Source organism: Syngnathus leptorhynchus, chromosome 5, assembly GCF_054491065.1.
Source record: "Syngnathus leptorhynchus isolate UIUO chromosome 5, UIUO_Slep, whole genome shotgun sequence".
NCBI classification, from domain to species: Eukaryota; Metazoa; Chordata; class Actinopteri; order Syngnathiformes; family Syngnathidae; genus Syngnathus; species Syngnathus leptorhynchus.
The window spans coordinates 16,686,301-16,697,802 of NC_141199.1; the positions used below are offsets into that span (position 1 = coordinate 16,686,301).

General features: G+C 44.0%; 3 protein-coding genes across 8 annotated transcripts in view; 1 reads left to right on the top strand and 2 right to left on the bottom strand.

Moving 5' to 3' along the window:
* Window positions 1-5,300, bottom strand: part of fbxw7 (F-box and WD repeat domain containing 7) — a 37,172-nt gene extending 31,872 nt beyond the window's left edge. Inside the window, exons 1-2 of the mRNA XM_085911287.1 lie at window positions 4,843-5,300; window positions 847-998 (exon numbers count right to left, since the gene is read on the bottom strand). The gene's annotated coding sequence lies outside the window, so the exon portion shown is untranslated. The remainder of the gene's footprint in view (window positions 1-846; window positions 999-4,842) is intronic.
* A 1,059-nt stretch (window positions 5,301-6,359) lies between these two features.
* Window positions 6,360-9,117, bottom strand: tmem154 (transmembrane protein 154). Of its 6 annotated transcripts, none has more exons than XM_085912276.1 (8): window positions 8,935-9,117; window positions 8,212-8,307; window positions 7,909-7,983; window positions 7,792-7,833; window positions 7,555-7,713; window positions 7,425-7,479; window positions 7,286-7,362; window positions 6,360-6,697 (listed from the first exon to the last, which is right to left on the bottom strand). In XM_085912276.1, exons 1-8 carry the CDS (start codon window positions 9,038-9,040, stop codon window positions 6,693-6,695), a joined length of 615 nt encoding a protein of 204 aa, XP_085768402.1. In that variant the 5' UTR covers window positions 9,041-9,117; the 3' UTR covers window positions 6,360-6,692. The 6 variants fall into 6 exon arrangements, with proteins under 6 accessions (XP_085768402.1, XP_085768398.1, XP_085768403.1 ...); XM_085912272.1 differs by having other exon boundaries at window positions 7,555-7,743; XM_085912277.1 differs by having other exon boundaries at window positions 7,555-7,698; window positions 8,935-9,116.
* An 874-nt stretch (window positions 9,118-9,991) lies between these two features.
* On the top strand, window positions 9,992-11,483 carry tma16 (translation machinery associated 16 homolog). The gene is made up of 7 exons (XM_085912214.1): window positions 9,992-10,130; window positions 10,216-10,322; window positions 10,497-10,534; window positions 10,601-10,685; window positions 10,831-10,979; window positions 11,054-11,096; window positions 11,221-11,483. Exons 1-7 carry the CDS (start codon window positions 10,128-10,130, stop codon window positions 11,426-11,428), a joined length of 633 nt encoding a protein of 210 aa, XP_085768340.1. The 5' UTR covers window positions 9,992-10,127; the 3' UTR covers window positions 11,429-11,483.
* The last annotated feature ends 19 nt before the right edge of the window (window positions 11,484-11,502 follow it).

The window sequence follows — 11,502 nt, forward strand, 5'->3', positions numbered from 1 at the left end:
GCTCACAGGCTGCCTCCTGTTCGCTTTGATGATAACAGTGCGGCTTAAAGATGAAACCCAAACAGTCCAGTTTGAGCTTCATCTCGAAGGGGAAGGGGGCGGAGGGGGGGGGAGCAACAATCCTATTTACCGTTATGGTCTTTTCCTCGCGAACACAGGAAAAGGAGAGTTCATTATTTATGAATATTGCTTTTCACCGTGTCAGCTCAGTGCCTGCGCGTATCGATCCAAACAGCAGAGTGGTCGCTGCAGCAGAGAGGACGGGACATGAGGCCGGAGGAGAATACCAGGAAATAGACGGCGCCGCTTGTCAACTCATCAGCGTCTTTTACTCGTGCGGATGCTTTTAAAAGACTATTATTCTCATTCCGAGTGATGAAAACAAGCAGCTGCGGACTACTTCTTCTTCAGGGTCAGCTGCACTCTACCGGCCAAAGGTGGGAAAGTCATTAAAATGGCTTCCTGCGGGAAAGGCCTGACTTGTTAAAAACGCCCCCCCCCTCCCCGTTGTGTGATGGGTTAGTCACATTTGTTCACCGTGAGAAGATCCCTGTGGCGGCTCGGATATTTTAGGGGACACTGGGAACCGAAATAAGAGTTTCTCGGCGATGCAATGAAGGTGACGTGTGCTTTTTCTAATTAGGTGACAATTTTGGCGTCCACTTATGAGATTATACCCTGTCTCCAAGTGTTCTCCAAAAACAGGAGTGACAACATTAGCCAGGTCCACCATTAGACTTCAAAAGCTCTTTGCTACAAAATACCACAAACGCTTTCTCGACTCGTCCCGGTTGAGCGATTCAAAACAGAACACACACAAAAAAAAAAGGTGTGGTGTTTACTCACAGTTCTATCTGCTTGTATTTGCTCAAGCCGCGAGCGCTGGTTTCGGCGCCGGATGCCGGCCCGGGGGGCGCGTGGACGCACAAAGGTCCGGTCAGTGCCGCCGCCGGCGCTGTCCCTGAGGTCATCAGAGGGTCACGGCGCTGCGGTGCCGCCTGGAATAAGTGAGAAGCATAAGATCCTCTTTTTAATATTATATTCTTCCGCCACACGGTAAAACGTAAACAGCACACGATACAATTTACTGACCGGCAATTTTAGTCTCAATGTTGTGTTACTAAGAGGAAGCTAACATAATTAGCATTTAGCTAAAAGTCGAAGGTACAGTACAGAAGGGGGAGAAAAAAAAACTGTTGACTTTTTGTGCAGAGCTCAGCGTTGATATGAAGCAAAAGTAGATTTGGACACCGAGGTCTGGGAAAAGAACAGATGTGCGCCCGGCCAATCCAGCTGTGGTGCGACACTTGATAAGTGTGAGACAAAAGGGGGCCTGGGGCCACTTGAAATCTCAAGAATTTGCAATAAAATGAAGGACTAACGCAGGCTGGAAAAGCCTTTTCTACAATGAGGTTCGATAAATGCATGTATTCATTTTGCCGTGTGCCCGACGGTGAAAATGGCACGTGAATCCACAAACGACACACGAGACACAAACGGTCGGAATGTAGCCGCTCATCAAACTGTTGGGATTGTGCAAGCGCGCAGACAACCTGCTAGCATGGTGGTCTTGTGGGCGGCGAGTTTTTTTTTTCTTTTCTTTTTACCCCGGAGGGGAAGGAAGCGCGGTGGCGGCGGCCGACCTGAGCTGCCTGTGACATGCTGCTGCCATGGAAACTCCCATCAGCCAAACTGGCTGGCAGAGGCACAGCACGATCATTTCCTGACCTTGAAATCTCAACGCTGCCCGTCTGGATGGCAGGTGGAGCAGAGAGCCAAACACATTAAACAAAAAAAATATATATGTTGAGCTTTTTTTTTCTTTCCCTCTCCCACTGCAAAACCAATGATCCTGGAAGCCAATCAATTATGAAGGACTTCTTAGATCCGGAGGCCGTTTCCGAGACGGACGGAGACATAATGGCTAGGCAAAAAAAAAAAAAGTGAAGGGCTTGTTTTCCCGCAGCGCTTAGTTCACTTTGACCGTACAAAGAGATAATCCTCTTCTAATAGACTTAAAGGCACTTTAACTGATCTCCCAGCTGTCTGCGTCGCCACCGGGGGGAAAAAACCTTCCGATTCCAAAGACGACCCAGTCCGTCCTACGCACATTCCAAAAGTGCCTCAAACGCTCAGACGGAATCAATTTCACAAATTCAACAGTCATCCGCTTCCAAAAGATGGATGGAGACATCCCGATACGTGGTCAATATTGAAGAGCGTACGTCTTACCTTAAGTTTGATCAGGTGTAAATAATTCAGAGTGAGACGGAATGTGGGTCAGAGCTGATCTGCATACATTTCCAAGTGAGCAGAACTCCAAACTGCCGCTACTAGTTTAAGCAGCCGTTGAAGTCGACATTGAGTGTTCAGCTCTGGTTGTCTAGTCTGGATGCCGTCGGCGAGAAAATAACAACGCCGGACTGAACATTTGGGCGATTGTGGGGACAAATAAGAGCTGGATAGGCGAGTACAAAAATACCGTTCATTCATCAAGCTAGTGCATGACATGCTAATTGCTAAAGACTTTAGATGAAGACAGGTGACCTTGGACTGAGCAGAGAGGGGAGGGGTGAGCAGTTTCGCACATATGTGAGAAGGGGCAAAAAAAAAAAAACCGCTTTGTCGCTATGTCGATTAATGAGCTAGCGGATACGAGTTAGCCGCAAAGATGAGCAGCCTTGGGGTCTGTTCTAAAAATAGAAGAATTTAAACAGAAGCATTCCTTTCAACTTGGTTTCTTAATGTGGCAAATGGTGCGACGAATAAAATTCTAATCGTCGCTCGAAGGCCGCGAGACCGCTTTAGATGTCACTCCGAACGGCGTTCAACCTTAATGCTGCCATCGACAGGTGATCATCTTGAGAACGAAACAGGATGTGATGAGCTCATCGTGAAACAATAGCAGCCAATCACTCTGGATGACGTTGAATGGGAGTCACGCTGACGCCGCGAGTGTGTGTGTTTATCTCTCGCAGGAAACGGCGAGAGAAGCTCTTTAATTTCCTCCCTTCCTTAATCTCACGCTGCCCACAGACCACGTCGACGGCCGTTCTTCTCGCCGTTTCCAACTCCTGCCCCTTCCTCCTCGACACCATGTTATTCGCGGATCGCTCCGGCTTATCGGCGGGCTCCCGCAAAACGAGCGTTTAATCTTAAACAAACACAGAAGCGATAAGCCGAGAGATTCCGACTACCGAAGCATCTGAGGAATGCGTCGCCACCTGAGAGACTCTCATTCTTTGCATTCTTCTTTGATTCCTTTCAAGTCGGCCGGGGCGGTCCGAGGGGTTGTTTTGATCATCGTTTTCCGGTTCTTTTTAGGACAGCGACGGTTCAGGAGCGGGACGATGGTGGAGTCATAACGAGTCATAAATGATACAAAAAAAAAAAAAACGTGATTATAAGTTGGGGGAGAAGAGCGGACAAACATCTGTTTTCACAGATAGCGACAGCGTCTTTGCAATCTTTCAGTGCGTTATCGATCCCGACAGGCGGAACAGGGGAGGAAACAAAACAATTCTTCTCTGTTGGATTTAAATGAACTAAATAGATTATGTTCTGATGACTGTGTTTACCGCCGCTCTTCGAAAAGGACAAATGCAAAGACGTGCGTGTGCGTCTTCTGACCAACTCATGACGCCAATAAAAATCAAGGTAATAAGGGGGGGGAGAAAAAAGAAGGCCTGGAGGTTATACACTCTGGGAATTGGAATTTGTCAGGAGACAATAAATAAACCTTGAAGATGATTTACAAATGAACTTCAAGCGTCAAGTCATCTGCCGCGTGACGTTATATCGACAAGCTAGCGAAAACCAGTCAACTCAACGGACGCGTTTGAAAACAAACACAAAAGCCCGAGAAGAAAATGAAAAGTGCATTTAACAGACAACACCAGATGACACACTCCAAATACAGATTTACGGCACGACAGGTGACTCCCGCGCACGAAAGCCGCTTGTCTCCAGGGGGGAGGAGTGCAATGTTACAACAATAAACGCCAATCCACTGTTATTTTGGGGGGGGTTTGAATGCCAGCCATTGTGACCAAGTTGATGTGTCCTTGAGCAAGCTAATGAAACCTCAAAGTTGCTCCCTGATGCTGTTGCTTGGAGTACAGAAGGTAAACAAGCGATCGATAAATGACAGCCCATTGAGTATTTATCAGATCAAAAAATAGATATTTATTTCGTAATGCTTACTGTCGATGCGGAGCAACAAGGCTTCAATAAATACTGAAGACCCAAAGTTATGCTGGACCTTCAATAAATGTTCTCAACTTGCCATTTTAGTTGAATATACCCGACTGTCATAGAAGCCTCCTCTTCCTGTTGATGCTCGACCAGAAAGAACTTTGCCTCACAGCATTGAGAGTTTATTCCATTCCTCAAATGTGACTTTGTAATGATTCGGCAAACTTGTTGTCTATTATCCAGATATGCTACAAGTTGAAACTTGAGACAAACAAGGTGGAAAAACGTTTCATTTTGAATCACCCTGAACATTTAGACGTGTGGCGCAACAACACGAGCGACGTTCAGCTTCTTCAATAGAACAAAGTTAGTTGCCGAGTTTGAGAAAGTAGGGAGTGAACTCAACTTTATTGGTGGCAATATTTTTAAAAGCCACTCCGATCGTGTAAACACACAGGACGCCATACAGGTAGTGGCGCTTCGGGGAGAGTCATGTAAATAATGGCTGAATCTTTTAAGGAGAACAAGCACGATAGGCGGGCTAGAGTTAGCACGTTGCTAAGAAGCTAATGCTAAAGGATGCTAGGCCCACGAAGTGGTGCCTCGCACCCCGGGTCGCGTGGATGGAAAATGCCCGAGTGTGTTTACCTCACAAGCGCGAGGACGGCCAGGGACGTAGGGCCTCTCCGGTAGCTCCTTGTGGCGGCGTATCCCGAGCGAGATATCCTCATGGGCTAGGAGGAGCAAACGCCGGCCGGAGCCTCCGGTGGGATGATGCCCTCCCTTTCGTGTCTTCACTTCCCAGTGTGAAGCGCACTGGTACCGCGGGCGACCACGTTAGCGGCACCGGCTAACTTAGCATCCGTCCGCGCGGGGGGGGGTGCTCGTGAAAAAACGCCGCTTGTGTTAGCCGCTTCGCTCAACGCAGTCGGGGGTATATGCCGCTCGCACCAAGTCCGTCACGGCCTGTGTTTGTGACGGAGAGGGGCGCGTCTTAACGGGAGCAAACGGCTTGTCAAACGGGAGCAATTTGGCTTTGACTGCAGCTAGCCTCCACTGCTAGCTTTTCTCGCTTGACTAATAGCCGTCGCGTTATTGTGACGTCAAGATTTGCTTCCAAGCAGGCGCTAGGAAATGACGTTGGTAACGTCCGGATTTGTTTTCTTGTCAACTGAATTTTTTTACTCAAATGACTTTTCCAAGTTGTTTCTTTTTTCTATCCTTCCATTTCAACTATTAAAATGACATTGTTGTTTAGTTTTAAGTTTTTCTGATTCACTATTGAAATGCCTTTTTTTTTTCTACTGAAATAAAAATATACATTTCTTGTTGAAAGAATATTTTGCATGTATGTTTTTTTTTTAATCCCTATTTTTTCATTCAATTTTTAATTATACAAATGAAGCTGCTGCCAATTTTGAGCATGCTGCTGCCTGCCCTTGCTCATCTGCATGCCTGGTGTGGTAATCCTCCAGGGAGCGTCTGAAAGTGGGAGATATCGCCGAGGGCCGAGCATGTGATCTTGAGGAGTGGGCAAGCCATGCTGGCGTCCGGTTGAAAGGATGTTGAAAAGGCGCACCAGTGCCAATAAGCAGATCTGCACCAATCCACATTCCCAGGAAATGCAAAATATTGTCAATGTTGCCCCATGATGATGATGAAATGACTCAGTCGCTCACATTCAACCCGGGCTGTGCTATTTCCTGTCAAACAATTTGCCACCAGATCACGTAGAATCAATTAGTGAAAGCAACTTTCATCTCTAAATATGTTTGACATGGAGATTTCCAAGTTCTGTAGAAGATGTTGTCATGGAAACCTCTGGACAAAATTCAAATGGATTAAAATGTTCCTGATTATAGAAAGCCGCCTGGAGGATAAAGCTAACGTTTCTTGTCTGAGATTAGCACGCGAGCGCTAGTTGATTAGCATCAAAAACTCGTGTTAAGCGTAAAGCGTGGGGATCCATTTTTCATTTGATTAAGTCGAAGATAGTCAACTGAAGCGCAACCACTTTATTATCTCTACAAAAGGGCCATCCTAAAAATAAAGATGAATCATAAAAAATGCAAGAAAAAGATTAGCCCAAAATAAAGTTGTATTTAAAAAAGGAAAAAAAATCACATGTCAGAATTTGAGAATAAATTTGTTGTTATTTTGACAAATCCATATCTTCATATTTTATTTCGTGAAACATTTCATACCTAGCCTATTTACAAAAAGCACTTACAGAAAATATCATCTTTGGCCGTGATGCATTTGTATATTTACAACAACAAAACGTAAAAAAAACAAAAAAACTGCATTCACATTGAGATCAGTGCTCCAAGCACAAACTGCAACTTGGAATCCAAAATGTTTTTGCCACATAAACTGTGAACTTATAGAATGCAGTGCTGCTTTCCGTTGAAGATTTTCACGATGAGCACACCCACAGAAAAACATTTTTGGAAATGTATTACGACTTCAGGGTGTGCTGTGCTTGCTTTTCCACGCCGTCAACCTGCAGCCAAACAATCAAAGGGAGAGGCAACATGTGATGGTGACAAAAGACCAGGAAATGGAACTTATCAACATAGGGAAGTCTCACTTCCCTGTAAAAAAAAAAAAACCATTTGTCCATATTTTCATCACAACTAAAACATTTTTACATGGATTGTGTATTTTGGCTGCCATCTGTTGCCTAATTTTGTCATTGCAGCAACCCGATTGCAGGAACTGCCAAACCGCACGAGTGACATTCTAATGATCTTCTGTCATCCCTGAAAGTAACCTTTGACCTCTCCATGACAGTCTTGTTTTGCAATTCTTTTTTTCCATCTTGTGTAAACTGTTACGCGCACATTTACGTCGAAAGGGGGAAAGTAAATACGGGAAAGGCCCCCGTCGAGTCTCGGCGAGGTTGAGTAAGTGGACCTCAGCCTTCTCAGCTGAGGACCAAGGAGGTCATCTATGTTGCGCCACACGGGATTGTGTCGTAAGAGTGTGTGGGTGTGTTTGTGTGTGTCGTAACGCATCGGTCACACGATGGAAACAGCTGTCATATCATTAAAACTAACTTTCTTACACGTTACAACTGTTTAAAAAGTACCGTCTTTGATCATCCACTGGTCCAATTCTTCCATCTCCAGCTCCAGCACTGAAGGAACGTCTTCTTCGAACATAGGCCTGGACACACAAAAGAGTATTTTCAACACATATTGTTAAATACATTCATTAAATGTACATACATTGGCACTTTCTCTGTACTGGAGCCATCCAGATATGGATCATCCTTTGCGGACTCTACAAAAAAAAAAAAAACGTAAATTACAATACATGTGTAGTTATAACAACAAAAATACACGAGTTGACTCGTACCACGAACGGCAGCCTCCATTTTGAACCTGCGCCTGAGGAAGAGGGCGAACATGACGCTGACGATGATAAAGACCACCAGGGCCACCGGGATGAGGAAGACGGTGATGCTGAGACCTTCGTCCTTTCGGGGGCTCAAGGTCGAGTCTAGCAAGACATTATCTGTGATCCCTTCTGACAGAATAAGAATCACTACAATTACATGGATTACTACTAAGACTTGTAGATAATAAATAATACCTGGAACGTCCACTCCTGATCCAACCTCTCCAAGTGCAGAAGCTGAAAGAAAATAAACTTTCTTCAAAATGTATTTTTCTACTTTTAATTTGACATGACAAAGATCTCTGGCGTTACCTGGATCCAAGACGCTGCCATGGGTGGTTGAGAGCTCCGATGATGGAGTAGCATTGGAGCTGGATAATGTCGGCTCTACAAATTATTAAAAAAAAAAAATTGCTGACTACTTATTAAAGCTAATTCTTGTTTTTTTTCTCTTGAATGGTAAGAATTTGAGAAAATTAGACCAACAATATGTATCATAAAAGTTTTATAATGACATCTTCTACAACACTAAACTCATCAATTTTGTTTTCCACTGATGGCAGATGTGTTATTGTGATATCACGTCTATAAAAAACATATGCTATAAAGTTTAACCGAAGGTTTTCGTGTCCTCCGCGACTTGTTGTTGATCTTGTGTGAATTTTCCCGCTGTTTGACTTTCTTCTTCAATCACCTCATCTTGGCTTGACACTACAACAGTAACAAAAACACAAAGATGACAAAAATCAGTCATCGGTCTCAAAAAATGACGACTTTCCCCAAAAATACACTCTTCTGGGTTTCAATTGATCTCTTAACAATTTTTTTGAAGTATTCTGAAAATGTGGGAGGAAGCCAGAGTACAGCCAGGGATTCAAACCCAGAACCTCTGAACTGGAACATCTAAGCACTGCATTACTCCGCCAAAGAGGGTGACGGCAAAATGAAAAATTCAACCAGACATACTTTTGCCACCTCTGGTATTGGCGATACTGTCCTTGTTGTATTTACATAGTGTGGAATCAATACCTTGCAGTATCACACCACACAGGAACTTACCACTTCCTGTCAAGCACTTGCCACAAAAATCAAAAAGATTACAAAAGCACAAGTGGAGATTTTGTTACCGCCATGATCACTTTGTTCCACCAAATGCGGTGGGTGCATTGTAACATTTTTACGATAAAGACAATTCCAGAGTGATCCTGCTCTGACTGGATGAAAGAATTAGTCATCAGGATCAGACATAAAACAAGACAAAGAGTCCTCTGGGAGTCGGCCTTAGACGAGAATTGTATCAATTTGCTGACACGGGGGAAAAAAAAAAAAAGTCCTTACCTGTTCTGGTCCAGGTGTTTGTGAGGAGCCACAACAGGAGCAGGAACAGTGGGGTATTCCTGTGTTGGCCTCTCATGCTAGTAGAAGAAAGCCTCGGGGCGGACATGTTGCCATCGTGTTGTTTTATGTTGCGTGTGTCAGAGCATCGCAACTTCCTGACAAGTCTGACCTACGTGGATGGGAGAGGAAGAAGAAGAAGACAGAGGTAGGCCACGCCCACCGAGACCAGTAACTTGGGTGTGACGCAACTTTTTTTTTTTTGTGCTTGTCGGCGCAGGTTCGCCACCGCACGTTCGCATTCCTGCTGTAGTCTGTCAGGTATGCATGAGCGGGAACCTGCAGTGTCAACCTTTACGATGAATTAACTGGGTGCCACAGGGAGCCTCCTTACACCCAGGCTGTTCCTGTTCCTGCATGTCGAATGCTTTGCGTGAGAAATATACTTATCAAGGCCCTGACCCCCTTACCCCTAGGCGGAGTTCTGAGGGCACAATTAAATGTGCCCTATAAGCCAATCGAAAAAAGTCTGGCTGCCTGTTGCTAGGCAGAATTGACATGTTTTAAATCATTTGGGATTAGTTGGATTAAATTGGCCCACTTTTAGGGTTGTAATAATACATTATGTTTATTCCTATTTGGAGTGTAAAATGAATGGATTTGAGTAATATCTGGTTTTATGTCACAGCTGTATATGATAGATGTGTGACAATTATGACGGAGTCGAGCATTTCATGAAAAAAATGATTCAGAATTCTCAGAAGGAACATGATTACAAGGAGGATTTAGCAACATAGATACAGATTCTGTTTTCAAAGCAATGACAAAAATAATCCCTAATATTTTGGGGGGAAAATATTGTGCAGCTCTATGAATATAGTAAAAATTGACACTGTTTATAATTAGATAGTTTGTAATTGGTGAAATAAACTAAATATAAAGTCAATATAATGTTAATATTTCGTCTTGAAAATTCTGAACAGTGCTTTCAGGGGTTTTAGTTGATAAATGTATACATTTATAATTCCGTTTTTTGGGGGGGCAGGGGGCGGACAAGCTCCAAGTCCCATAGAAATAATGGGAACCTTCTCCCTTCTTTTGTTTCTCCCCAACACATTTTCTAAGCGGAACTTAATCGTTTCCGCTTCCGGCCCAGCTGTCAACAAACTAACCACGCGTTCCCAACAGCTAAACTAATGGTGAGACCCATCATTTACGAATCGATCACAATCTTCATGAAAAAGACATAACGAGACAAACGAAATAATTGTAATTTCTCTTCAGCCTAAAACACAGAAGAAGGGAAAAGCCCCGGAGAAGGTTGTGCATCCGTACAGTCGGAAAGCAGCCTACTTGGCCCGGGAAGAAATACGACTCAGGAAGAAAGACCGGTGGGTCAAAAATATCATTAATTTTGATTTCCATGTTCCGCAGATTGGTTGTTTTCATTATTTATCTGAGGAAGATTACAGATGATCTCAACATACGACGTATTCTCTGCTTTTCATCTGAACGTTTCAAATATTTCCTGCATTATGGCGTACTGTTTTTTTTCTTCCCTGCAGACACAAAGTTGAAAAAGCTGCCCGTCTGAATAATATCGGTAATTTACTTATCTATTTCCCTTCGTGTTTGAATTTTTAATCGAGGATACATTTCCCATCCACAGGTGAGAAGCTGTTATGGTTTCAGAGCCAGTTGGACCCAGAAAAGACCACGTACACTATGAAGGATGCTTGTGACATCATCGAAAGGTGGGCTAGCGTTTTTAAATGATCTTATTCTGTATAACGATTGAAACAGTTTGCTGGTATACGTGCCTTGGCCACTAGGGGGTAGTATAATACTACCACTTGCTGTCCAGCATCACCCAAAACTTGATGCATGTGTGTGTTGTAGGTACCTGCAAAGGTTTGATAGCGAGCTGGAGCAGATCGAGCTGGTCAACGGCATCAAGGGCCGGAAGGGGCGTCTCCACGGCGCCAGGGAGGACTTCATCAAGCAAACCATCGAGCGCGAGCGGGCGCTGTTCCATGGCGCCGGGTTCGGTCCGTACTTGTACATTATCTCCATACATGTTTGCAATAATCAATATTGATATCAATGTGCTTTGTCTTCACAGAGATCCCAGACTTTATCAACACCAAAAATCTGAAAACATTCAGGTGAGCAGTGTAAATATAAAGCAATAATAAAAAAATAAATAAAACGTACGACGGTGGCCGAGGTCGATCCACAACCTCTTTATTGAGACATCTTCTGCAGTCAAGAAATGTTTCTGTACTGCAGGGAATGGACGGGAGATCTGAAGAAACTACCTAACATTAAACTCACAAAGGTTTCCAACAATGGCGTGGAAGTCAAGGACAAAAAAGAGCAGAAGAACGACAAAGAGGAACAGAAGGACAACAAAGTAGAAGAAGAAGAGTTGGCCAATGATGATGAAGATAGCAATGAAGAGTTGGACGAAAACATTCTGATGTCTGACTCCGACTAAGATTTCTTTTGTTGTCTGGCGTGAGACTTCCCAAAGACTTTTTTTTTTTTTTTAACCACAAACAACAAATCTAC